Source organism: Apteryx mantelli, chromosome 2 (assembly GCF_036417845.1).
Source record: "Apteryx mantelli isolate bAptMan1 chromosome 2, bAptMan1.hap1, whole genome shotgun sequence".
Classification (NCBI taxonomy): domain Eukaryota; kingdom Metazoa; phylum Chordata; class Aves; order Apterygiformes; family Apterygidae; genus Apteryx; species Apteryx mantelli.
Genome location: NC_089979.1, coordinates 33,097,563 through 33,125,364, shown reverse-complemented (window position 1 = coordinate 33,125,364; position 27,802 = coordinate 33,097,563). Strand labels below are relative to the sequence as shown.

The 27,802-nt window shown below is 35.6% G+C and overlaps 1 protein-coding gene across 1 annotated transcript in view; it reads right to left on the bottom strand.

The window, feature by feature from the left end:
• Positions 1-27,802, bottom strand: part of SNTG1 (syntrophin gamma 1) — a 352,899-nt gene that overhangs the window by 22,005 nt on the left and 303,092 nt on the right. The window contains exons 13-16 of the mRNA XM_013954658.2: positions 23,203-23,319; positions 21,044-21,115; positions 8,175-8,327; positions 2,074-2,166 (exon numbers count right to left, since the gene is read on the bottom strand). Of these exons, the coding sequence (XP_013810112.1) occupies positions 2,074-2,166; positions 8,175-8,327; positions 21,044-21,115; positions 23,203-23,319 (435 nt within the window). The remainder of the gene's footprint in view (positions 1-2,073; positions 2,167-8,174; positions 8,328-21,043; positions 21,116-23,202; positions 23,320-27,802) is intronic.

Below are 27,802 nucleotides of genomic sequence, written 5' to 3'. Positions count from 1 at the left end.
CAGGCTGTCTGCTTCAAATAAAAACAAAACAAAACCCCAAACCTTCAGGATTCTCAGGACTTCTGAGCTTCGCAAACACTGGTTCCTTTCTCCATGAAGGAAAATAAACCTTACTTTTAAAAGAAAAATTAGCAAGCTTTAAGGCAAAATTGATTTTATTAGTCTAAAATGCAAACATGGAAAGTGCAAGAAATGCAGAGAATACAGGTATGGAAGTGTGGTGAATGAGTGGCGCCAACTGAGGGATTGTTCAGGCTGGACTGTGGCAGACATGTTTTTTGCAATGCAAGGACGCCAGGAGAGAAGGAGGAGGAGGAGGAGGACAGCCTGTCAGCGGCAGAAGATGCATTACATACACTATTCTTTGTCTTACAACTAAGGCCTTTGCACTACAATTAAAATGTCTTTTCTCCAGTTCATGAGGTGTTTTATCCTTGTCTCTTTTGTCAACGCAATGCCTATGAAGCTTTTCCCTTTCTGAAGGCAATTCCTTCATACATCTGCTACAGTTTCTCACTTTGATGAAATCTCTTTCAGACTCTGTAGACATGTTCTCTTTCATCAATATTTAGACTCTCAAGATCTCCAGACACTTGGCTACAGTTAATGCTTGGCTTAAAATTTCAGAACTTTGTGGGTGCTTAGCATGCATGTACCCCAGAGGGAACAGCTTCATTCTGTGGCTTTAGAGATGAAAGGGAGAGGGAAATTAATAAAATTGCCTTATAGCTTTATGATGCTTCAAAAGCTTGGGAGATCTGGAAGATGGAAAATTCCTTCTTTGTTTTCCTCTGGTTGTCATCAAGTCATCAAAGCTTTATTCCAGTGGTTTTGCACTGTGGATCTTCTGCCACTTGGTTGTGCATTTTTAATTGGAGTAGAGAAGAAAGAGGTGTTGCCATCAGGCAGGGTTTCCAGCCTACCTAGTCAGGTCTCTCACTGGAAGTTAGATGCTAATTTTTTGCTGCACAGGTTTTAATGTTGGAGTTTGGCATGATGTATGTTTAATAATACTTACATGACCGATTGAGGAGCATGAGGCAGGAGGAAGAGTAGAGGAAAAGGGGCAAGTGCAAAGCTGTTCCAAAAGTTAAAAATTGCCTTAGTGTTTCTGCTATCAATTTTAATATTTGAAATATCTTTTTGCTCTTTGCAATGAAAGAACAAAAATATCTATTTGTGAGGACAAAAATGTTTTGTAAGTAATGTTGTTCATCAAGATGATGTCTCCAGAAATTTTGTGCAACACAAATGGCATAGTGATATAGTCACGTAGCAGCAGTAAAGCCCGCTTACATTTTTAGTACTTGTTAGCAATTAATGCAAATGTGAACATACCTAGGCTCTAGAGTGATTTCACCGAGTTTTGGACCTGCATTAATATAACATAGAAACTGATGGCATATTATTCGGTTGACAAAGCAAACTATTTCCTCAAATGCACTGAGTTTTTTCTGAGGCTGATGCAAATAGCATGAGGCATACAGCTGGTGGCTGAACTGAATGTCTGCCCCTCCTTGATATTGTGTAATGCTGACGCAGGGGTTAGGCAGCAGAAGTACACACTAGAAAAAAATACATATATGATGGCATTTCTCTTTTTACTGATGCCTAAAAAAAAACCATCTAAAAATAACCAGGGAATTGCTATAATAAGAGAGAGACCCACTCATGCGACAGGAGAACAGAAAGATAGCTTCTTTTTAAAGCGTATGTCAGCTTGGATCCAAGAAGCTTATTTCCTTTCAAAAACTAGGATGCACCATAGAAAGAAACATCAAACTGAATCAGTCTGGGCTTTCATGTGAAATTCTAGAATGAAGACTTGATGCTTGTTTCAGATTGATACTGGTATTGACTTTTCAATAACAAGCACATAACAGAATGCAACTTCTCATTATCGTTTAGAAATCACCCCCAAGTTTAAAATAAAACATGAGAGATTTGACATAAGATCATCTGTTGCAATACCAAAAAAAGCGCTTTTTACGGATGGCTTAGCCATTTATCCTAAAGTATAAGAAATAAAGAGGAATAATAATACCAAGATGGAAACAAGTCTTAGACTTTTACCTTTGTGGCAGCATCAAAGCATACAAAGCCCATGCTAAAGTCAATGGTAAGTCCCATAAGATGACTCTCCAAAACACAGGCGTATGTCTTGCACTGTAAAAGAAAAATCAGAAAAGATAGTTATTACAGTACACAATTCTTCAACTTCCTTCTAGGACCAGTCCTTCTGTGTCTTTATTCTAATGTACGTATCTCAAATTTATTATCAAAAAGAAGACATTTCTGTGTAAACAGGACAATTCATTGCAAGTGTATCTCAAATCAAAGGATTTATAACAGTGATGAAGTTTTCTAAGTATTGTAAAAGGAGGTTTTACTTCCATTAAGGAAAAAATAAATCCGAATTGAACAGCCTCAGTGGCTTACCAATGACAACTGCTAAAAGGGAAGTTTCATTATTTTTGAACTCTCATATTCATTCTGGAAGATGAAACCCAGTATCTTCCTCTAAACAGTAATATATCCAGCTTTTCAGAAAAAAAAAATAAAAGCATTTGTAAAATATCTCTTTGTTATGCTGTTTATTTTTGGCGTCCTCCTAAATCTCAGTGAAAAAGACAGCATTTCAATATCATGTAGCAATTGATGTAATCATATGAAATAGCTTTTTGCTTCAGCTACTACATCTCAAAAGTTTCTATGAGAAAACCTTGAAATCCTTAAGACTTTCTCATTCTATGGATTTTTTAATATGTGTCTATTTATTTCCATAATATCAGGCTTTGATACATGGCATGGGACATCTATTAGTGACATTTTCAGGATCAAAATTATTGCTGTGCCTGAGGGCTGACTTCAGGTTCAAAGCAATAAACTTGAATTTTTCACCACAAAACCTGTCAAAGTGTTAAATTATTTTCAAATCTGATGTAGTAAGTGCCTTAAAAAGGCCATTCTTATTTTATAGAAATTTTGCCCTTCACACTAAATGAGATATAATTATATTCTTCAAATTTCTCTGTAGCCACTAAAGGTACCAAATGAGAAAAAAAAGACTTGTGAGATCTATAATGTGTCAAAGAACTGAAACATAAATTATTAATATGGACACAATGGAAGTTACTAAATTATCAGTGTTACAAAGACACGTGTCATTATTTATGCCATTTTGACTATCAAGGAAAATATTAATGGTAAATCAGATGCCTTTATATATTCTTTGGATGTGCACCTAAATGGTCCTCCCCAGAACATAAGAAGCTGAAAGGCTCATTTACAGCTCCTCCAAGAGGAACTAGACATACCGATGCTCACACTGAAGGAGAAAGAAAAGTTCATGGCTATATGGATTCTTTTGTTGTTTTAAATTGACTTTCTCATCTTTGAATATAGATTTCTTTCCCGGAACTGAAATATTTGTGTGAATTGCTTTCATAGATCAAATCAGGTCTCAACTGCATCCAAACAGGTGTTGGATAAATTTGGTATGCACACCCTGGAGCTCTATAATACAGGTTTCAAATATAGTGATGTCTATCTTTCTGAAGAAGACTCAATATTAGCTGTCAGTGAGGCACAGGGGCAACGTTTAAACCAGTATATAGACAAGGTATGACAATCTATGATTCAGAAGTAGAAGCAATCCATGGCCTACCTATGACTTACAAGATGATTTTTGCACTGTTGTTGAGTAACAGTAAATCATATGTTATTGTGTGATCCACCAAAGGTGTTTACAAGCTGTAACTGTCCTTCCCTAAAGAAAAGGTTTCCTGCTGCTGCTGTTGAGGTGAAAAGCAATGACGGGTCTATTCTGGTAACTTCCAACACTGAAAGAACTTAATGTACTTCACTACATGTCTAAAATGTGAATTCATACAGCACAGACCTGCACTCAGTCATTATAATTATTAATGCATGAAAAAGTGTAACTTTAGTTACAAAATCCATGAAATTCTGTGGTGTCAGAGTGATACTTTATTCGTGTTTATATCAGCAAATAAGAGTGGCTCTTTTTGGAGCAGTTACACCACAAAACTGCAATGAAAATGTTAGCTTTGATCCTGAATGAGTGTTGTTAGAAAGAGAGATGATTTTGCCTTTGGCAACATCTCATTAGTAAAAGAAAAGAGGTTTCATCAATAGAAAGTAATATATTTCCCACTTAATGAATTCTCATATACTGAAATGCTGAAGTTCTGCATGCGAAACAAAAATGTACAGTTTTGTACAATTATCTTGTTAACTTGGAATAAAGGTGCATAAAACAACTTTTTATTTATGGTATGGTACAGTTATTTCCATTCCTCCAATATATATAGAACAGACATGCAGTCTTTATCGAGAACTGAAATTTGGCGAGGAGACAATATCTCACTCGGATGTAAAATATGTACTGCTGTCTAACTCAGCTGACCTTCCACCTCAACACCCGAGGTCTGATCTACAGTGCACACTGCAGCACCACACCGAGCTGGCAGACCTAGCTCTAGGATGGCATTGCTTAAGCACAGCACCATGCCTGGGCTAATTAGCCTCACTGAGAAATTGAGATTTATGAGAAGCAGGACATATCAGCCTGGGTTCAATGCTGCACTGAAAAAGTTACCTGCCTCTCAGACTGAAGGTAGTCTTTCTGCGAGGCAGTGCACAATGTGGGTATCGGTAGCAAAAACTGCATTGCAACGTGCAGATCATCAACTGAATAGCTGGTTTTTTACTTACATGTAAGATCAGTCTCTGACTTCAGGATATGTATTTCAAAGATATGCAAAACAATTTATATAAGCAAAAACCTAAGAGCAACAAAAGGATCTCTGGACAGTGAGATTTTAGTGTCTTTCAGGAAGAATGTCCTTTTTATTTGCATGTTGTAGCATATGATTCAGGTCACAGGTCAGAGTTGGAATGTGAGCTTTAAGACACTTGTTAATGCTGTTCAAAATTTTCTCATCTTTACTTTCTCTGTCTTTTGTCAGACATTTGGAGGAAACAAAAATGAAGAAATCCTTCCTGGGAGACTTGACAGTTTAAAAGTTCCTGTACATTTAGTACACATTTTAAGCCTTAAAAGTGACTGTTAAAAAAATATGATTGGCTTTGACTACTGATTTCTCAGATAGAGTTCATAAACACCTTATCAAAAACAGCTCATCAAAACTGAAGCATTCCCCCCTCCCCAAAAAAAAGAAGGTAGAAGAGTTTTCAGCTCTTAATTCTTGTTTTCTCACACCATATAGAATATTAAATTGGGTTTATGAATAATTCAGCAGGTCAGGTGCTGAAGAAGACAACCCTAAGTATTATGTTCCTTAGACTCTACTCCCTCAATACACATAGTTTAAATTATGGAAAGAATGATACATTGTAAGCCTACTGTAAGCTAGGTCCAAGATTGAATTCAGACTTTCAAACTCAGATTCAAATTCAGTGGAAACAAGCTTTAAACTGTACCACAAAGCAGCTTACATGGTATTTCTTATATTAGGGATCAAGCAACTACTATACAAACAAGGATAGAGAAAAAAAATCTATGATGAAAGGGGTGAAAATTTTAGGATAAAGTAGTAGGAGCATCAAGAGAACATCACAGAAAGATGCTGTGAGATAGTAAGGAAAAAGGACCTCCATTTGAGGTGAGATTTTATTTTTGTTTTTCTTTCAGTATCTAATTATAATAATGGATTAGAGTGTCTTACTACTCTAAAGAAAATTAATTAAAGAGTAACCATAACATACTATAATGGCACCCCTACAATATCACAAATTGTTTCATATGCTATTGTCAAACTATTAAGACCTTTACTGTCTTTCTCCCCCTCTAATATATTTCTTTCCTAAATAAAACTATGCCATTAATTTTTGTTGTAGATATGCCTCTGAAAGAAGCTATGAATTTAGGCTTAAATAGAATTTCTTATGTGTTTATAGTGAGACATCTTTTTCAATATTTGGATTTGTAATATATTATTTAGAAATACATCAGAATAGGGCCCCAGTTAACCTCTGCTTAGCTATGCCAATTTATACAGGTTGAGAAACACTGTTACTATTTGTATGATTATGGCATAGTACACACTACATTTGAATAATTTTAATTGTAGTTTTAAATTACAGTTATTTTCAAAATTATCTGATTTCATAGTAAGACAAACCTGCATACACCTGGATTTTCATTCAGAGTTAAAAGTGTATGTAATTACTGCACATTTTCTATGAACATGATTGCATAAAACAAAATTTTATTAAAAATTTACAGTGATACCTTGACCTGAACCTGTGGTCTTTTTTTCTCACAGAACAATGAGATCATGTTCTTAAAAGAACTTTTGGGAGACAAATTATACCACTATTCAAACCTAATACCTATTCCAGATTTTATATGAATCTGCAAGAAACTGGTGGATGAAAGCACAATATCAGATTGTTGAAAGAAAAACATGGGAAGCCAAGCTCAGTTATTTTAAAAATTAATAGTCTGTTGTTTTTCCAAACTGGGACATAGAACAAGAGGCAAGAATAGAGGCAAAACCTAAAAAACAAAGATGAAATTATAGTTGTGTGTTTCACAGTAATAAGCCATCAAGAGATGGCTATTCATCCACTTTCTCAAATTTGCTGTAATCAAACTCGCTCAGAAAATGAATATGCTGAGCTCATAATTGCTCATCTAAAAGTCAACAGACTGAAAAGAAAGGTGCAAAAGGAAAAATCTGAGGTTAAGATTATTAGAAAAAGTCTTTTTGGGAGCCAAGGGAAAAATGTTGAATAGCTACCATTCTAAAACCCAAGAGAAGTTAAACTAGGAATGCTACAGCAGGAATCTGCATGAGAGAAGAACAAATATGAAGTGGCTTCTGGACTAAAAGTTATTTGAGAAAAATGCAACATATTCTTTTACTGATGGCACAGTAGTACTTTATAAACAATGCTACTGTCAGTTACCTAAGAAAGACAAAGCATCTCAAATACTTAGTAGCAAGAATATATCTTGTTGCAATTTTTATACAGAAAAACTACACTTGCATTTTTCAGCAGGACAATAAAAGTTCAAAAGGTAAGAAAAGCTCCTAAAAAGGTAGCAGAGCACATCAAGTTAAAGATAAAAAATGTACTTTCTTAGGCTCCTCCTCCAATAATGCTAATACATATTAAAATTGTCGGCAGTGCAGCTTTTTCCAAAATAGACTATCAGCTGTATCAGCTGTATATACTAATTCCATCTGCAGTGCTGCTTTATAGGTCAGGAGAGGGCTAATGTATAACTAACAGTTTGTCTAAATAACTAACTGTCAGAGCCTGTGTTCACAGGAGGATGCAGAAAATGAGTGCATAGAAAGTGAGCACTAACCAATATTTGCACAGGGTAATATGCTAATATGACTTTTTTAGGTCAGTATACAGGATAACTCATGGCAATACCAATGAAGCCTCTTCCAACCACATGTATTTTCATGATCAGAACATCAAAATAACAACAAGGATTAGGTGAATTATAATGTTTTTCCTCTATTTTAAGTCAAAAAACATAATTTTGGGTCACATGAAAAAAACAGAGTTATCTTTAAATAAAACCACTCTGATATGAAATTTTGCTATAAAATTCCAATAGTAAACTGTACCTGAATGTCATCCATCTCTGCTGGGTCATCTGACAATTGGGGAGATATACAAGGAACAAGAAATTTGTGAAAAGAATAACATATCTGAGGTTTAGTTTTGTTGTCACTTGCATCAGTGAGTACTCTCACTCAATGTACTCTCAGGCCTGCTTATTGCAAGGACAATTTAATTCCTGAAAGGTTCTTTTATGTCACTCAGTAACATATAAATAGTGTGTATGACAGTACGTAAGAATGATACTTAAAGAACTGTTTTGTCCCTGATCTATGAAGATTGTTTTTCATCTTCTGTCCATGAACTTTAGTTAACAATTAAGCATCACCTACTCATAACAACTGAGTCATGCCTTCCAAACTTTAGATTGCAAGCTCCTTGGGAAAAGTAAAAAGTTTTTTTTTTTTTTAACATTATTACATACCTACGATAATAGTAATTTGAGAACTCCAGTAGGTCAGAGAATTTCTTAAGTTGCCTCATTATCTTGGATAACTATAATTTGTTAATGAACTAACAGATAATCATTAAGGTAGTGTTCTCACCTGTATCCTTTCAACTTCTAAAAAAGTTGCTGTTTGGAAGGCTTTTTCCCATAGTGTTAGGTCAGACTCTAGTTCCACAGAAAAGTAGAGATCTTCTCCAGTTTCAGACTGGACACCAAAGCAATGTTTCCGTCGGTCCAGTAGATCACTGTCCTGATGAAAACCTGAAGTTATATAATCTGGCATACATCAATTAATATTTCTCATTGCAAATGTCTATGCCTCAAACATAGCATTTTTAAATGGTATTTTAAATATTATAATGCTGTAGTAGCTACTGAGAGCTCAGGAACTGAAAATTATAGTTTCGGCCTAAACATTGACATCTCAAGGAATCTTAAGATATTTTTGTTCAGAACAGTACAGAACAACACAGTGTATCTTGATTTACAGAACACTGGCATAATTTTAAATATTTTAATAAATCAATTCTCAACACATTATTATAAACTTTTAAATTAGATAAATTTTATAAAGGGTGTCATCTTTCTGTTCACCTGAGAAGGACATGAACAAAGATCAACTTCTCTAACCTATTGTACCCGCCTACTCATGTGGAAGGCCTCCAAAGGAAGCAAGAGATTTATTTAAGCAGTATAAAAAGTCCATCTCTCTTATTTTCCCTATAGAGGCCAAGCAAAACAAGGCCATGTTTGTGATGTCTTACAAAATCCAATGCAAAATTAGTCCATTGTTGCATACTGCCAGTGGAGACTATGGTGGTTGCCAGTGGTCACGTTGCTGGCTTTGAAACCAGGAAAAAAAATGTTACTTTTGGTTTTACTTTCAACATAACAATATACAATGGATATCAGATTGCAGAAATAAATAACATTTAACGATTGCTAGCATTTTATTGACAGTAAATCAAAGAATAACCTAGCTAACCAGGAAATCCATCACTAAAATGTTTTTCAATGATTTTTTCTGAAAAATAGAGGACACTTTATGCAAAAATTCTGGCATATAATTCATCCTTGTGAAAATATACTTGCAGGAACAATTTTAATTAATTTTGTCCCTATTATAGCAAAGCAGCTGTCACAAACCACAGACTCACCAGCTGTCCTTGCAAATACATCTGGAAATTTGGGTATATGTAGCTCGGGTGCAACTTTTACAATGCTACCCTGTTGCAGAGGGCACAGCTGAGATCAGTGCAGGAGACTTGCTGGACAAGATTGCCTTCTGGTTATAGGCAAACTGTATGGGCACCCGGTGGACCATAACTAGCTGATGCAAGCTGGAGAAGCACCTTACACTGTTCTAGCCAGCTCTGGGGCAGAGAACCAGGAACCTATAGCTGGCTGAGAGTTTTTCTTTCTTGCCCTGTCCAGGAGGCTTTGCCCTGAAAGGAGACTATGAACACAAAGAGCCAATAAATCTACACTGTTCTCCATGAAACTATTGTTCTTGTCCAAGTAAGTAGGCAATGGTAGAATGTGCACTATATTCCTCCTTCCTTTTCATTCAGTAGACATACGACAGACCTGCTCAAGAAAGCCAGGACAGCACAAATGCATGAATGGTCCTGGTTCAAATTTGCTCTACAGCTTCTAGAAAAATCAGCTATGGAGGCAACACACCTTCTCTGTGCAATCACCACGACAAAACTGAGTTGCTCAGATGTAAAAATCACCTGTCTTGGCCCTAACCTATGTTTCATCAAGTCCTAAGCTTAGCACCTCAATAGCAGTAATTCATGAATGGAAAAATTAAAATGAACACAGGCTTTTAGACGTTAAAAATAACATTTCAAAAATAAATATTTTCCCCAAATATATGTTTTTCCAAGTGTTCGGAGGGCTATGTAGGTGAATTAATTGAATGAAGCCAAATAACAGCATAACTCCTATGACGAATACTTTTGTCCTTTTTTTCTCACTCAGGCCTCTGCTAAAACTAAAATGTCATTCTGCTCACATCATGTTTTGACCAGCTCTATGCAGTGCTCAAAAAAGAGGTCATAATGTCTAGGTTGTTGTTAATGACAGCTATGCTCTACAGCACATTCAGCCTCAAAGTGCACAGAGCAGCAGCACTGTGACAAATGTTTAATCTTGTGAATATGTGTAACAACATAAAACATATCATCTAGCACCTGACAATAGTTCCCTACTGGTAGGAACTGGCTGCAAAGAGACACTGGCCACCCCTCACTTCTTTGAGGTAGAACAGCTACTTTGTGTAGTATAACCACACTTGTCTAACAGGTCTTAAGTGTGGTCTTAAGTTCATTATGCTCCCAGGGCTATATCTGGATAATTGCATGGACCTATTCAGCTAAGAGTTTGACAAAACTAATGTATAAGGTGAATATCCTTCCCAGAGAAGGATTTAGTTTTTCATAGCTATAATGTAAGATGAAACTAAAAATATTTTGAACTCATCTTCACCTGTTCTTGACAAGAGTCAACAGAACAATTTATTATTACTAATGCAATCATGCATGAACCTCTGTTAAACCTTATTTGAAAAAATCACTATGGCACTATGTGGGATCACAGGAACAGCTGTCACTAAAAGCAATTGAACTCACGGCCCCTGTTTTTAAATAGGAGGCAGTTTACTGCAATGCTTGGTTCCAGAATACATCTCTTTACTTGGTTGGGCACAGTTAAGCTTTGACAGCTTTTAAATCATGCAGTTAGCTTCTCCTGTTCTTTCAGGCTTTTTGCCTATCGTGAAGCATATGGTGGATACAGCAAAGGGATGACTTTTTGAGTAGACTGTGAAAAATGAAAGTGTTAAAAGGTATACTGGTATTGATCTTTATTAAAATGTCTTTGAAAAGTGCAAAAATCTCAGAATAGTCTTTTGAATCGATTAAATAAAACGTGTATTTTATTACTGGCATTGCAAGCAATAATTGTACTAGATTTTACTAAGTATTTCATTATTCCTAGAGGATGAAAACAGAATTGTTCTGAGAATTGTTCAAAAGTCTCTGCAAATTTAAGATAAACTTGTCAGGAGTCCCAAAACCAGGTCTGGATTAAGCAGGAATCCTCATTAATTAACTTTCTAAGATTGTTCTTTTCAGCTAAAATATAAAATGTTATTCCACCCATTTAAGAATCTGCTATGATGCTGTACTTTTATAATCACTCACTAGTCAATGATGGACATTAGCTGATTTCATGTTGATTTTTTAAGAACTCTTTCATAGTGCTAATGATCAGCTGCACCATTGTCCTTGATGTTCCTAATGTGAATTACTACAGATTCTCTGAAGTAGGAATAGTCACAAAAGTTGCAGCAGTATCCTAATTGCCTACTGGAAAGGAAGTCATCTTGCAGAAGGATTGACTGTGAGGAAGGTCTTTGGCTTATGCCCAGCTTCAGGGTAATCCAGCATCTCTGCTGACAGAATGGTATGACTCCTGCTTGCCTAATTAATAATGATGTCCATGTTAAGTGAGAGTAATAAATTTGTCTAAGGGAACCAAGCATGGCTCATTAGCCAGGTCCGTTCAAATTAAGGCAGAAGGCTTCTTTATCGTTGAGCAGTGACATCATCTTCTCTTCTGCAGAAGGAATCTTTTCTCTTTTGAAAAGCTGTCCTCTCCAAAAGCTACGCTGCTCCTTTTTGATTAGTTATGCCTTTTCATTTCATGTGTAATGAGTCCAATAAATACTCATATTTAGGCTATTAGTCAGTGAAATCCTATAAGATGCAAGAAGCTCTCAATTTTTACTACAGGCAATGACAGCTGAGTTCTTTGTATTATGATCTGTGCACAAGAAAACAAAACTAGGTCTAACTGCTTCCATGCTCATAGCATGACTTTTATCCAGGAGGAGGTGCTCAAGAACTGTCTCAAAGACTGTTTTACCTGCAATGTTATATGAAATATAAAGAGCAATTTGAGGATGGAACTGTAAATATTAATGACACTGGTGAGCAGGTTTTGACATGAGCAATGATCCACATCAGAGGTTCAAAATCACCCCAGTCAGGAGTTATATACATGCACAGACTAAATAGACCTTGACAGTTAAGATGATTTTATTTCAGCTTTTAAAAGGAAGTAAACATTCATGTCTGTTAAATTAATTATAATAATTGTTAATAATATATAGACAGAAGGACTAAACAAAACCTGTTTCCTTTGTTGACTAGCTTAGACAGTTCTGAAAAAAAGAAACCTAAAAGTGCCCTACTGTAACCAAGATTCAGACCTAGTACCTATATTCTCTGAAGATAAAAAGCACCCTCCCATCAATTCAAGAGTGCAATAATTCCAAGGTATAGTGACTATAAAAGCTAATCAGATGATGCTTTTACACTTACAGGCATCAGTGTCCTGATTATTTTATCATTTGTGCCTGTTCTCTTTCACTTACTAGGTGTATCTACATAAACAGAAAATCCTTCTTTCTAAGGGATTCTAATGATCTATTTCTTTATCTGGTACTTCAGGAACACCTTTCTGGCATCCCAATTAGTTGCTATGAAGATGGTTCTAATAGCATTTATAGGCAGCAAGGAACAGATTCACTCCAGAGCAAAACAAAAACAAAAACAAAAACAAAACTCATTAATCAAATAACAAAGACAAAAATACCTTATATCATTTCTGTGCAGGCATATACAAACATACCTCATGTTATCATTCTAGGCAGTCCTGTATTTTAAAGTTAAAATATAAGAAAAATTTTGAAGTTGCATATATGTGTATTTAAATATGCACAGAATGTCACCTAAACTAAAACTGAACAGCATATTTTTTAATGGTCAACTTTTATCAAAGTAAGTTTTTTCATAGGAAAATTAAATGAACAGAGGATAGACTTTCATTTCAATTAAATTCCATTAGAAAGATCTGTCCTATTGCTTGATAGAAACAGAGATGTTCATTCCCTATAACCTGTTAGTTACAGCAGTGAGCTAGAACATAAAATTAATTTCCTATTCTGCCAGATTAAAAGATGATAGACTAAAAGACTTGCATTTGAATCAGACCAGGAATCTGAACACAGGTTTCTTCTAAGCCATAATTGTACCTGTGTATTTCTTAATGTTCTCCACCTAGAAATGTTTTTACTTTTATGTCATATGAGAACAATTTTGCAAAGTTGTCATAAAGCAGAATCATTATCTTTTGGGAAAAAAATATTTTAATACTTTCTAAAGAAGCATTAGTGGTTATTTTCTGCTAAAGAAAAATAAGAGAATAATATAATTACAGACAGAGATTTAAAAAAGTGCTGACCACCTCTTTGGAGAGGTATTAAGGTTTTGTACCTCTTTAAACTCTGAGTCATCGCTGACTGGAAATGAAGTTCAAGAACAGATCCCAGCAGAGTAAATATTACTATAATATATAGCTCAGATAGCAATGCTAAAAAGTGTTCTTATCTTTTCATTTTGAGCCCTTGTTTACAACTTTATTTCCATGTTAATTGTCTGCCTGAGGATATCTTATTTAATATTTACAGTTAAAACAGCTCAAACAGTTCTGTGAAAGAAATTAGGAAAAGGAATGAAATGGGTTTGTCCATGTTAAATATGCACAAAAAGAAAGCCACCCCCAGAAACTGCTTTTCTTGGACACTCCAGAGCCTCCATTCCTTGGTGATCAGGCCTGACATTTGACAGCGACTACTTTAGGGATGGGACAAACCTTTTGCTGCCCTCTTAAAAATCCAAGTTAGGATCTATTGAAAAGTTCAAACACCCTTGGTAAAATCTGGCTGTTACCTTTTTGAAGATTTCATTCTGAACATGTTCCAGCTTATGAAGTGACAGAGGATTTTTCCATCCCCGTGGTGTAAGGGAAGAGAAGAACTTGCCTACTTTTCCCAGCTGCTAGGGGTGCTATGTTACTAGCCATGGGAAATGAGTACAGGAAAACTTGTACCTTCTGTATCTCTGTACCTCTTGAAGAGGAGAGAAGAAGCACGTGACTCAAGGACAGAACTGGATAGAGAAATTATGTGGAAAAAGAGAAAAGCAGCAAGGTAGGAGGAAACATCTCTTACAGAAACAGACGGGACCAGAGAAAGCCAGAATACAGCATGATGTATTAGGGCAAAATACAGGCAGGTGTAAAGGCAGAACCAAGCAGGGTGAGAAGTGTGAAGAAGGGAAACACAGGCAGAAACAGATTAAAGATATGCAAGAAGGCAGGGGTAAATGGCAATCAGCAAAATAGGCACAGTAACAAAGGAAGAGGCAGGCCAGGAATGGGGAGTAGAGGGAGAGTAGTGGGAGCATTGGAAAAAGATGGGCAGATTTTGCTCCGTAGTTACCAAGTTCACCACTGACATCGATTCTAATACCTATGGCCATGGTTCAGTACTCCTTTACTTCCAAGACTGTAACAAAAGAAATTACTATCAGGAGCACAAAGAGCAGAGAACAGGGCTTCCAACTTAAATGCTTTGCTTAAATGCAAAATAATTTGTGATAATATTAAGCTGTTAAAATTCTCAGATGATGAAAATCTTTTGGGGGTTTCTTCAATTTTAGATGCACTTATTTTAAAGGTAAGAAACCTGCACCCACCATGCCTTCCTTGTAAGGGACTCAAATGTTGGAAGGATAAGCATTAAATCTGATGAAATACAAGGCTGTAAAATTACCAACCAAACTGGTTATTCATTATAATAAAATCACTGCTTACATGACTACATATTATTTTTCCAGCAGAATTCCTGCCTTATTCAGATACCTTATGAATACATTATGGTAGGCAGAGAATAAATGAGGGTAGTGCAGAGGACACATTTCTGTTGGATATCTGTATGTCTCAGCAAATGTGTAAAAGAGGGTATTTTATATTTACTTGCTAATAGGGCTCTGAAGAAAATTCAAAAATGCCTAGGGAAAAGAAGATCCTGTGATAAAAATACAAAACAAGAATTCATTAGGAAATTAATAATTTTGTTTTCAAAGTTGACTCTGGCTGTTGTGTAAAAGTAATCAGCAGAGTTACACCCTGAACTGAATACACCAAAGAAAATGTTGAATAGCTGTTCCTGAGACAGAAACAATTTATTTCACATGATGAATGGGACAAGGATCCTGTGAAAAAATACAGTATTATCCTTGTTGTATGAAAGACTATATTCCAAAATTCTTTAGGCAATAGGAGTCCAACATCTTATGCTAAATTTAATTGTTTGAAAAGCCAGAAAACTTTAATGAAAGATTGTATTAATCTCAATAGAAAATGTTTTCTGAAACAACTCAAATAATTAAAGATTGTGACCAAAAGAGAAAAATCGATAAATATGTTACATAAAATCTACCAAAATTGATATATCTGAATATATTAGTGGATAAATACTGAAATAATAGTTTACTCCACATATCTGCTTTGTTGGTGGTCTTTATATTTGGCCAGAAGTAGAGAGAGAGAGAGAGGAAGACAGGAAAAGCGCAGGTACATGGGTAGGAACAGGTTAAATGCGAGCAGAAGCAAAAGAGGAAGGTGCTCGAAACTGAAACAGGTTGGAATTAGTGAGGGGTGAGGAGAGGGGGGAAGGACAGGAATCGGCATGGATGCTGCTGCTGCATGAACTGAAAGAAATAGTTTTACCATCATGTCTGCCACGGCTTCTGTCTCCCAAGACCTACTAGGACTTCACCTGACTTTTATCACCCTGATCCTGAAAATGCCCTGATTAGACTAAGTCTAATCCTTCTCAAGCTTTGGATAAATCTTGAACAACATCTGGGACATAAGACATACCCTTCTCTTTTCAGCCTATCCTCATTCATTATTCACATTTCACACCTTATTCCTGTTCTTTTTCATCATTCCTTTAGTCTTATGTTAAAAAATAAAGTTAAAGTTGGTGTTGCCTTTCAAGTTGTGGCAACACCACTGTGGTCTCATAACCAGAGAAGCAGCAAAAAGCAATTTCTTAGATGGAGGACGGTACAACTTTGCCACAAGGAGAAGGAAGGGGCTGATGTATTGCCTTTAACTAGCAGAGAGGTTACAAGAGTCATTTAAAAGTATTTTCTGTATCTGTTGTTCGCTTTCTTTTCCTCTGTGTGTTTACCTTGTTATTTCTTCCAGGAAGCAGGATCAAACTCAAATAGTGGCAGCCCCAGCCCAACTCAGCTGACTTTCTTTTTTCTCCAGAGGAGACAGTTTGTACCATCTTAATATTGTGTAAAAATTGTCAAAAAAAAGGGGGGAGTGTCTTTTTTTTTTTTTTAATAAAAACCTCTCTGCAGTTTAAAGGAAACAGAAAAAGTGAAGTTAAGGTGAAAGTCTTACTTAGTACTTTACGTTTCAGATAGTGCTTCTCCTTGTTTTTCTGAATCTTAAATAAAAAGTTTACAAGTCTTTAAATGGTGGCAGTTGTCATGTAACTAATCATGCTGTCTCTTTGCTTTCAAAAGAGACTCAGTGCTGTACAGTAATAGGAACATGAACACCTTTAACACTCTGAGCCCATTAAATTTATCCAAACTAACACACCATGTAATTAAGAATTGTATCACTAGGCACATGTTGAAGAGGAATGAACTGACACCACATACAGAATCACAGATAATATGGAAAATCCGATCAGAGGTGTGGTCACCTAGTCCACACCTCTATCCAAGGTAGGAGCAGCTACCTAAGAAATTTTCCTTCATTGTCTAATGTAAACCTACTTAACGATGGTCTTAATGCCAGTGGACATGGAGAATATTTATGACTTTTACTGTTACTTTTATCTTATAAGACAACCGTAATTCTAGTTAGGGTCCAAACTGCTCCTCTTTCCTCTAGAAACATAAAATACATTTAAGTTTAGCAGAGAAGGCAAACCAAGGACTGAAAATTACTTCAGCTGTTTAGAACTGAAACACTCAAAAGTTTATGACTTTTTCCAGGAACTGTACCTGGCTAAACTTTGGCTGAAAATCTAATTGCAGGATTAACGTGTTCATAAAGGGATTAACCACTTATGCCTCCTAAGCATTTTCGAGTGTGTGTGAAGTGCTTTAGTGGAATCATATCAGGTTGCAAGTCATAATGCTCTGTTGCTTTGGTAGTGTATGAATGTGATTGTCAGGTTTTTTACTTTGTTTACTATCTAAAATTGTAAATATTTAATTTTTTTAATTTATTAATTAGGGGATCAGTACTCATTAGCTAATTTATGTCAAAGTCACAATAGAGCTCTTTAAATCTACTTTTATGCTTCAATTTTTCCTAGTCTTTGTGATTATTTAGACGGTTCTAATCAAATTAAGAATAGTGACTTTTTGTCTTGCACTTAGGGCAAGTCCCCTTATCTTTTCCTCATATTCTGATGAAACAAAGGAAGATAAAAATACAGTAATAACAAAATAGCAATTTACTATTAGGACTATTATAAGTACTACTTAATTAGTTGTAAATCACATAATAGTCTCTGACAGTTCTGATTAAGGTGCAGGACAGCCTGGCTTTTGGTGCCTTAAATCTGGGGAGAACCTTAACAATTGCAAATGGCATCTCAGTTTCCTGTGGTTCATGAGAAGAGTCAGAAGCTTTAAAACGGCTGCTGAAGGAGAAAGCACACTCCGCACACATAGGGAATTATGAAGAAAACATTCACCATACGGCAGATGATTTCTGAGTTTTATTTAACGTGTTCAGACTACATTCCCTTTCTGACAATTAAATCAGTGAAGTTCTCTGCTGGCTCTAGATGTTAATATTTATTTAGTGCTTTAATATTTTTACTGTCACCTGAAGTGGAAGTATTCTCTCATATTAAAGCACTGAAATATTAATATGTAAACAGTAGGATCTGGCAGTTCATATTCTCCACTGTAGCACTTCTGTCATGGAGAAGAATCTTCAAACCTCTCTAACTGAAGAAAATCATGCCACCTTTTAAAAAGACAACCTTGAGGTAGTAAGTGTCTCTAATCAAAACTGCTCTGGTGAAGTTCATCAGAATTTAACTCAGGTTTAGGGAGTGGAACAAGGACAAAAAATGCTTTGGGACAGACTTAGTAGTAAGTCCTGTCCTTGTGGCATGAGGGACATTTATTGGAAGTTGCGAGCATACAGCAAGGGAAAAAAGTCAGCATGCTCTGGGGAAAGTTGCATGCTGGTTTCTGATGCTTAGCAGTATAAAAATGGGGGGGAAAAAAAAGAAAAAAGAAAAAAAAAGATGTTATTCCAGTCTAAACAAGTCAGGTAATGCAGATACAGTCTAATCTGCAACTGGCCTGATAATATTTGCTAACTCATTTTCACAATTAGACATGACCCAAGACTAATTAACTGGACTCACATCCCTCCTGGCTCTAAAGAACTGTGAAACGTTGTAGCAGTCCTGACCAAAAGACTCAGCACTCCATGCAGACAATATATCTTTTCTCCTTCTTAGAATGCTCAACAGCCTGTTCAATAACAAAGGAAATATGCTATGGATTTATTAATTCTAAAACACAACTTCTCACTCCTGGGCAAGTTCATATGAAGGTTAGCACAGGCTGCTTACAAGTTCATCTGCTTAAAGGGAGTATTAGCCACAGGAGCTGCACTTGTACTAATAAATTAAGCATGTATGGGACAGTTTGCTGGCTCTATAGCCAGCTGGCAAGAAACAGGCCAAAACCACCCTATGAAACTCTTCTTCCTTCCAAAACAGGGTGCTTACATGCAAGCTGCTGATTAGGAACACTCCCACACCCATGCTAATGCTCAAGCTACACCAGGAATTGTTTGGGAAAGCACTAGGGGGTCTACTTAGCCCCGTAACCATGGCAGCAATCACTCTAAAATTTGTAACAGCATAGATGACTGTGTTCCCTGTCCGGGAATGGTCTGTGATGTTTGCTTCTAGTAAATGTGTAGCCAGAATGATCTGAATTTAGGCCAGAATATGGAACTGAAACCACTTAAGAGACACTGATTGATGATATTCTCCTGCAAATGGGCCTTATGGTCTTCCTGTATTTCTCTCTGCCCAACGACATATGATTGTGTCTTCTGAAGCAGAAACATGGAATAATCTGATTTGAAAGCATAATTTTCCTGAAAAGAATGGCATGAACTCAGTTGTTCCTGTGGAGGAACAGGCAGTGTAAGAGAGGTAACTGTCTCTGGCAGAAAAGCCCAGGTTTCTTTTCTCTATTTTTTCATTAGGTTTCCTGAACTATCATGCTGTCGATCAATCTTTGAGGATATAATCTCTTTAAAACCCTTTCTGTTAGCTACCCTTTTGCCTTTCAACTCATTCTTTTAGGGAAACAAATTTATAATGAAAGCAGAATGTGAGGTACCACATCGCCGTCTGAAGGTGATCACAAAGTAACAGTGTAACTTCTTTTTAGTTGTACCCGCTTCAATAATATCCATGGGGCATGTACAAATGTGTCTAGAAACACACACTGCTAAAATGAACAGAGAGATTTATGATGCTGTCAGAAAGCCTAAACAAAAAGCTGAGTCTCTCCAGAAGCTTAATTTCCTAGTATTAATTTCCTAGTGCCCATTGCAAGTCAGATATTTCGTATTTCTCTAAGACTGCGTTCTAAGAGAAGTCTTCATACTTCATCCCCAGTGTAATGTCTTCATAGGCTAAAGAACTTTCTCTGTTAATACTCTCCTTACATTACACTCTGAAAGAGTCAGTGTTTGCACACACTTGGTAGCTAATGGACATACTACAGCGATGGGACATGTTGCATTTGGGATGTGCTCCTCTTTAACGAAGACTCCAGACCCCACAGTCAAAGAAAGCAGTATAAGAGCTCCTCTTCTGTCTCATATTGCTTGCAGAGTAGTGTGTGTGTGGGGGGGGGGGGGGGGGGGGTTGGGGGAGAAGGGGAGAGAGATTCTAAATTTGAAGTCTCTGAGGTAAAAAGCTTCGAATTTTATTGAGCTGTCCATCTGTATTTTGCCTCCTAAAGGAAAGGAGAGTGTACCTGCCTGACCTACAAAAATGAGGAAATGTACCATATGTAAGGTATTCCCTAAGGGAACCACTTTTTAAAAATATGATTTTTTCATCCTTCTTCTTGATAATAATTTATCTCTGCCTGGATGAAGTTTCAGAAAAGGCCAAATTATTTTAAAATAATTTTGCCCTAAAAAAGTAATCATCGTTTCCAATCGTTTCCAATCATAGGAAAGCTATTCAGATAAATGGAAAGAAACAGTTTTTCACCTCTTTTTTTCTCTTCTTTCCCTCAAGTTTTAGATTGAGAAACACTGCACATCTGGAAAACTGTTTTTCACTATTTTTAAACAGAGAGAAGACAATATATATTAATTCTGAATTAAATTTGAATGAAAAATGAAATATAATGTGTAATAATGGCTCTATTCAATTTGCTACTCACAGATTTACCTGTAACCATATTTCATTACTTCTTCCAATGTATTAAGGTTCAAGCAAACTGAAGAAATTGGAGAAATAAGACAAAAGTTTTCAGAATGGTATTACATATTTTCAGGACTCTGCTCTAAGTGCAGTCTTACATTGCAGCCAGTTTGAGTTGCACTTGTGTATTTGTAAGTGGAATCAATCCCTATTTTCTTAGCTGCTCAATTAGAAAAAAAAGAAATATTACACGAGTTGAACGCACCAATGCAGTAAAGTTAAAAATTCTTTTTCAGTATAAAACACATAATGCATTCTGGAGAAATAAAATAGTTTCCCATGTCCAAGAATGGTAACCCAGTTAAAATTGGTTTATTACAAATTTTGCCATGCCTTTTGAAAACATTCCTTACAGAATTTGATCCTATATCTACTGATACCAGGACTTCTGACATTGTCTTCAAAGGGAACAAATCTGATCTCTTTCTGCAAGGTGGTCGTATACTACATAAAGTTTCTAGTTGCAGTGTTATGCTCTGGCTTCTCTACTAGCCTGACAACATGGTAAATTATTTTACATTTTCTCATCATACCTTGAGAATTTTGCACATTATCTCATAAACTGAAAATGTTTTCTCTGCTCGTGTCCAATCCCAGGTTGTGACCTTGGAAAAAAAAAAAAAAGAAAGAAAAGAAAAGTAAGTAATTTTTCTTTATTTAGAATGAAGGTTATTTAAAAAAATCTATCCATAAAACTTTCTACCCTTTATGACCTGTTTAATGTGTACAGAAAGAGCAAACACTGCTTTAGAGAAATAACTACCAGGGACCAGACTGCTGCATGCAGGCAGTGCTGAGATGTCCTGCCTGTCCCCTTGTGCATCCTTCAGTGGCTTTGCATGCAGGCTGCTCTAGGCTTCTCCTGGGAGCCTCCAGCCACTCTGGTGGGGACTGGCATTCAGATCCCCAGAGGAAGCGGTCCTTGGACTCCTCTGACAGAGCCCAGACTGCAAAAGGGCAAGCTTTTCCTTCTTTATTCCTTGCAGCTGTGTGTCACACTCTGCCCAGTTAACTACATTACTTGCAAAGGTACGAAAATATAAAACCAAAGTCTCCAACTCTGTCCTGTCCTAGATACTGTTTCATATGTAGGACACTTACTAGTGTCTACTGGGCTTGCAGTCCAGGGGAAAAGTAAAGGTAAAGGGTAAAGGTTAAGACTTGAACAGGAAAGAAAGGGATAAATGAATTTATTCAGTCACAGAAGAGTCAAGGAGATATCACAGCAATCTATAAATAACTCTAAGGAAACTGTGAGAAGGAAAGAGGAGAATTATTCACAGTCTCAGAAGATACAAGAACAAGCAAAATGGATTGAAAGCTGAGACTATAAATGAAGAAAAAATCGTAATGGTAAAAAGTATTGAACACCGGCCTAGCTCCAAAGCAATTGCTTATGTATCTGAGCATGCAAAGAAGTATTATTAATCAAATAGGAAAAAAAAAAGGGGGGGGGGGAAGGCAGCTAATATGCACTGTTTAAACACATGCCTCTCTAATGTGCTATAATTTGCCCGAGACCAGGGGAATACTTTTATTCGATTTTCTGGTGAAAAAGTTGGCAGCACATCTCTGTTCAGAAAACAACTTAATCCAAGGAGCTTATACCACAAATATAATTAAGAGAATTTTTATTCTTATGAAATTAGTTTACATATGCCGTAACTAGAAGCTCTGAAACTGCAGCCTTGAAACAGTTTGATCTTAATCTTTCATAATCCCTGGAAAAGCTGAACCTGCATACCTGCAGAATGGCAAACATAACTATATGTGCAAAATTTCCATACAGAAAGCATGATTTTAGAAGTTATTTTAAAAGCCCTACTGCAGTCTTTGAAAAAGGATAATTTTGGGGGGCATATAAATATGCAAATATTACATGACATGTATTTTTAAGGTAGCTCTGTAAGCAGCTGCAGTCTGGACCTGGCAAGATAGGGTTTAACAGCAGTTCAGAAAAGTCACCCAATAAACAGAGTAAATGAAGCCACACTAGTCTCCCTATTGCCAAAACTGGACTGCTACTGGCTCCTTAGCTAGTGTCTTAAAAGTTAGCCAGAGTATATCTACACTTACTGCAGTATAGATGTATCATAAAAATGTAAAATACATTGCTGACTATGAGACAATAGACATAATTTTGCCCTGTGTTTCCAGTCAAATTCCAATTATTATATTTTAACCTAAACAATTCCATTTGCTTCCCTACCTTCCTTCTGGTGCTCCCAAGCAGCAAAAAAGCTACATTCAGGATGAAATCTAAAGATAGAGATATTGCTCCGCAAGCCTTGTAATTTCCACAGCATGCAAAAAGCTTTGATATTTCCCAAAATCTCAGCAGTTTGCCTTTCAAATGATGGTTCAGTATAAATCTAGCCATCTTGCTTCAGGCTTTTTCTCCCTGCCAAAGGGAAATGAAAAGCCCCCTTTTAGCATGAGTAGAGCTCTCTTATATTTTTCCTAAGTGCTCCGGTAAGTGGGGGCAAAGAAGTGCTTGTTAGCTGCAGAATCATCTGATGAACAGTTATTTTCTGTCACTTCTATACCATATTCCCTGGAACTTTTCAGTGCTGTAAGCTGCAATCCTGTCAGCTGAATGAGCGATATCTCAGCGTGAAAGCCTTGTAAATATTACATGAAATAATTGTATTTAATGACACTTATTCCTGCTAAATATGAGAAATATACTTACTGGAGGTGCTATAAATTTATAAAGAGAAGATCCCCTCAGTGCTAGAAACTTTGGTGTGTACATTCGATCCTGAAGGGAGTCTTGTTCCCGTTCTTCCGTCCAGCCCATATAGACTATCTGACAGAAAAATCAATAGTGTTGACAAATTTCTCAGATATTTTCTTCAAATTATTGCAAATATTTCACGCAACTAAGGTGATGTCTGTCAAATCTTATATAGCTACAAGCCTTGAACCACTGACAAAATATGGTTTATTGGCAGTTCACTTATAATCACATAATTGTATAAAGAAAGCCTGTTATAACAATCTGAAAACATCAGAACAAATATTTATTGTACTAACAAAAACCAAAAATAGCTAAAACACATACTGAGCAGACGTTAAAGGTCTATTATCCCATTAAAAGCTCTCTAAAGTAATGCTACACATTGTTGACAAATCACATCAGAGGAATTTAATGCAAGTGAAGCGTAAGGAACCACTATGCAGGAATACAAAATCAAGTCACTGTTAAAAATATTCAAATAGGAAGCAAACATATAGATAGATAGATACACAGATAGATGGAATTTTACTGCAATAAAAAAGCAAAAATGCTGGAGCACACCAATTTTATACATCTTACTGATCAGATAAGTTCAGAATTTAATTTTGTTGTTTACTGTAATAACATACTTCAGTTAAAAAAGTGTACTACTGCATTGAAAATAGTACTGCAATTTTACAGTATTATTTTAGAAAAGAATGCTGCATAATTTATATTGTTTTAAAATTTGACATGTCTTTTTCTCAACATATGTAACATGTTTGTAATTGCATCCATTAGCATATTTAGGCATTTTCTTAAAGTTTTAAACCCCAGTGAGAAATAGTCTGTCAACCAAACAAGCAATCAACAAACCAACCAAAATAAAAGCCAAAATCTTACAGCTTCACTTTTGATATCTTTGTTAGGGAGGTGAAACAAGAAGAAAAGAAAATAGCAAGATTTTTGAAGGAAATTGTTAATTTTTTATATAAAAAATTTTTATATAATGTTACATCCTCTAAATACAAATTCACCTTTATGCATTAAACAATATGATCTCACAATTTTAAAATAAATTTTATTTCTAAATTATGGCAGATACGTTTCTTTCCTCTGAAAATTCATATTTAGGGGTTTTGAACCTCCTCACATAGGAATAGGGAATTAACAGCCTGTTTTCAGGCACTCTATTTTGAACACTCTTCATCTATAGCTGAAGTGCAATTAGAAAACCTTGGACTTTTGCCACCATGTGCACTTCTTCAGAAATAGATGTATGAACCCGGACATATTCAAATCCATTTTAGGATAAAGTTCACCACTCATCCATCTATCAAATATGAGTAATCTTATATCAAATCCGTAAAGAGTAATAGAGCATTAATCACCACTATGACAACTTCTGGAGAACATCTAAACAAGAAGTAGACACATCATGCAACTTTTGATTTATAACCATGCTATTAATAATGAACAATAATTTCCAGTGTGCACTGGTACACTATTGCTATGGAAAATAGATCAACTCATATTTCATACAGTGCACCTAATAGAATAGACCTATTGTTTTAAATACCGTTGTGAAACTGGGTCATTCTCTCTCCAATGTCCTGATGTATTGTGTATTGAACAGTGAAAATATAAGGAAACCAATCTAAGAAAAATAACTGTAATCATATTAATAGTCAATGAGTAAGTTTACTGATGGTATAAAGGTACCTAAGATTAATGTTTGTATTGCACATTTTATCATTTGAAACCTTATATCTCACATACTTTTAGACAAAGAAGCAAGTTACACAAGCTTATTATTTCTTTAGGGTTGGGAAGAAGCTTTTAATCAACTGCTCTTTATGGAATATACATTAAAATAAATGTATTTCTCTGTTGGATTTTATTACTGCACACTTGGGATTCATGTTTTTATAAAATCCCCCTATACAAAGTCATAATACTATGCTCCATTGAAGTTTGCTGGATATTTTATATTCTACATGCATGCACGCAGGGAGACAGGGAGAAGGTCCATTCTTCTCACAGTTACAGTCAAACTCAACATTCAATTCTATTGCTCAAAACAAACATTAATACTGTAATATAGTTTGGGGTCCAATGAATAATAGATATTTAAGTATTTGTTGGTTTTGTGATTAAACAAGTTTGTAAGGTTCCAAAAGAAGACAGAGCCATACCACAGTACTCAAGAATTAAGTTGAGTGCTTGATGCTATATTGTCATGTAGTAACTAAACTGCCATATATCCTGAAATCTCATCATTTCTGAAAGAAAAACAGTCAGAAAGATAACCTGACAGGCACTGTAAGAGAACTTTTAGATGATTTCATTTGAATGTTTATTCAGATTTCCCTCACTTCTGCTATTTTGTATGTAATTGAATGCAAAAAAAGTATGGACTCCTAATCCTCTGACCTAATAGGAGGAGTCTGTAGAGTGACAGAGAAGGGCTACACAGAGGAGTGAAATTCATACAAAAAAGCTGTGTATATAAGTTTGGCACATTTTTCTCCGTGTAACAGATAAAGAATGAATGACTTCTAGTTTCTAGAAATTGAGACATCTATACTTCAAAATTAATTACACTGAATTGATTTGGCTCCATCTTTGAGTTGTTTCATTAAAATTGGACACAGAGTAAAATATCATCTTGCCTGATGATATTTAATATCATTGTAGCACAATAAATAATCTGTGTTCTGTGCTCATTTCATTTTATAAAGTTTCTACTTCTACTATTCATCAGAATAACAGGATAAAGTCACTCATGCTGTGCAGATGTATTGATATTTCACATTTGATTGCCTTAATACTATAGCAACTATGAAATTTAAGGCAATTGCTCCTTTAGTTATTTTTCCCTTGCCTCTTCAGCTCATGAGGAGAAATTAGATTGATTTTTCAATCTGTTGTACTAAGGATTTATTACCAAAAAATGCATTTCTCTTTCAACCTAAATACTTACTATTAACATACAGATAAATCGTTAAATGTAGACTATCTGATTATAATTAGGAACTTACAAAGTTGTTTGCATGTGTGTACATATGCATGTGTGGATTAAAATAATATGGGCTAGATTCTGGAAAAGAGGACAAAACTAAACAAATACTTTATAATTATTTTAATTACATGTTCCTACAATAGTCTCAGTTTATCTAAACACACCGAGCAGATGAAGATAGACAAAATATCATTTTTACCTGATGAACCTGAGAAATTGATTAAAATTTTTCATTTGTGAGGTAAAATTGAAGTCTTGAGCCATTTATGTTACTGATAAACATTTTAACTTTGGTTTCTAAAAAGCTTTGACTATAAACAACATAAGAAAATTATTTATTTGGAAAGGGATCTCTACCTTCCAGAATAATAGCTCATCTATATGTATGTAGTGAAATGTGGATGAACACGAAATTTGACTTGTGAGATTTGGAACATATAACATCTTAATGCTACACATGTGGACCCAGACCAAAATCTTACTGAATTTCATGAGATTCTGTCTAAAAAGAAATGTTTAAACAATAGACATAAGAAGCATGGAAGTAAATGGTAACCACAAAGTGACAGCGCATGGCATGCCCTTTTATATATTTAGCTTTTAAACTTAGAAACATTTCTATGAGCCCCTATAAACATTATCAACAACTGTTGTGAAGAAAAAAAAAGTTATATGTGATAACATCCACTTAAAAGACAATTTTTGCAGCCCTGATAGCTTCTAACTTGCCTGCAGCAGCTCATACCTCAAAATCAAATAGAGGCACCAAATTAGTTAATTTAGTGTCTGTTGGTTCAGTAACAAAGATTCAATAAGTTATTATGGTTTATCAGTTAAATCATGTACAGCTGAAAAAATCTATATCTAAATGATAAATGAAACTGGGCACTCTCTCCAGCCAAAAATCCATATACTCCTAATTTAGTATATATTTACAGCACACAGACATCCTAGTCCAAGCAGGATAGCAATCCATAAATTGTCATATTCTATACCAGTCCAACACATTGCTAAAATGTTTTGAATAGCCTTAAAAAAAACCCTTTCTGTTTTCAGAGATACTTCTTTAGATTTTAATATAAGTTTTATTTTATTTTATGAGCAACTGGGAGATAAAAATACAAGAGAACTTCCCCCAAATGAACTGTAAAATATATGTGACTTCAAACCTGAGAGGCCCTTCAAAGATCAGAACAGATGTACTGACAGCTTTTTATCTTGGAACTCTCACATTCATACTCATATTCTGTGAAACAGTGCTGTAGGGCAACGGATAAACACGGAGGCAGAAGACAAATGAGTACGCCAGACAATGTCGGGAAGAATATGATGAGGGATGAGGAACTCAGATAATTCCCTCTACCCTGCTTTTAATATCCTTGTACCTGTCTGATAGTCTCAAAATTCATTACAGCCAATTGTTAACAGAAAAGCAAGAAGAACTCACCAAAATGGAACTAAAAATGTGATTCTAGTGTGATCATTGGCAAAAAGCAGTTCTGAATTTAAAAAGCTAGCAATTTTATGCTGGGTTAGAAATTGTTTTCAGAG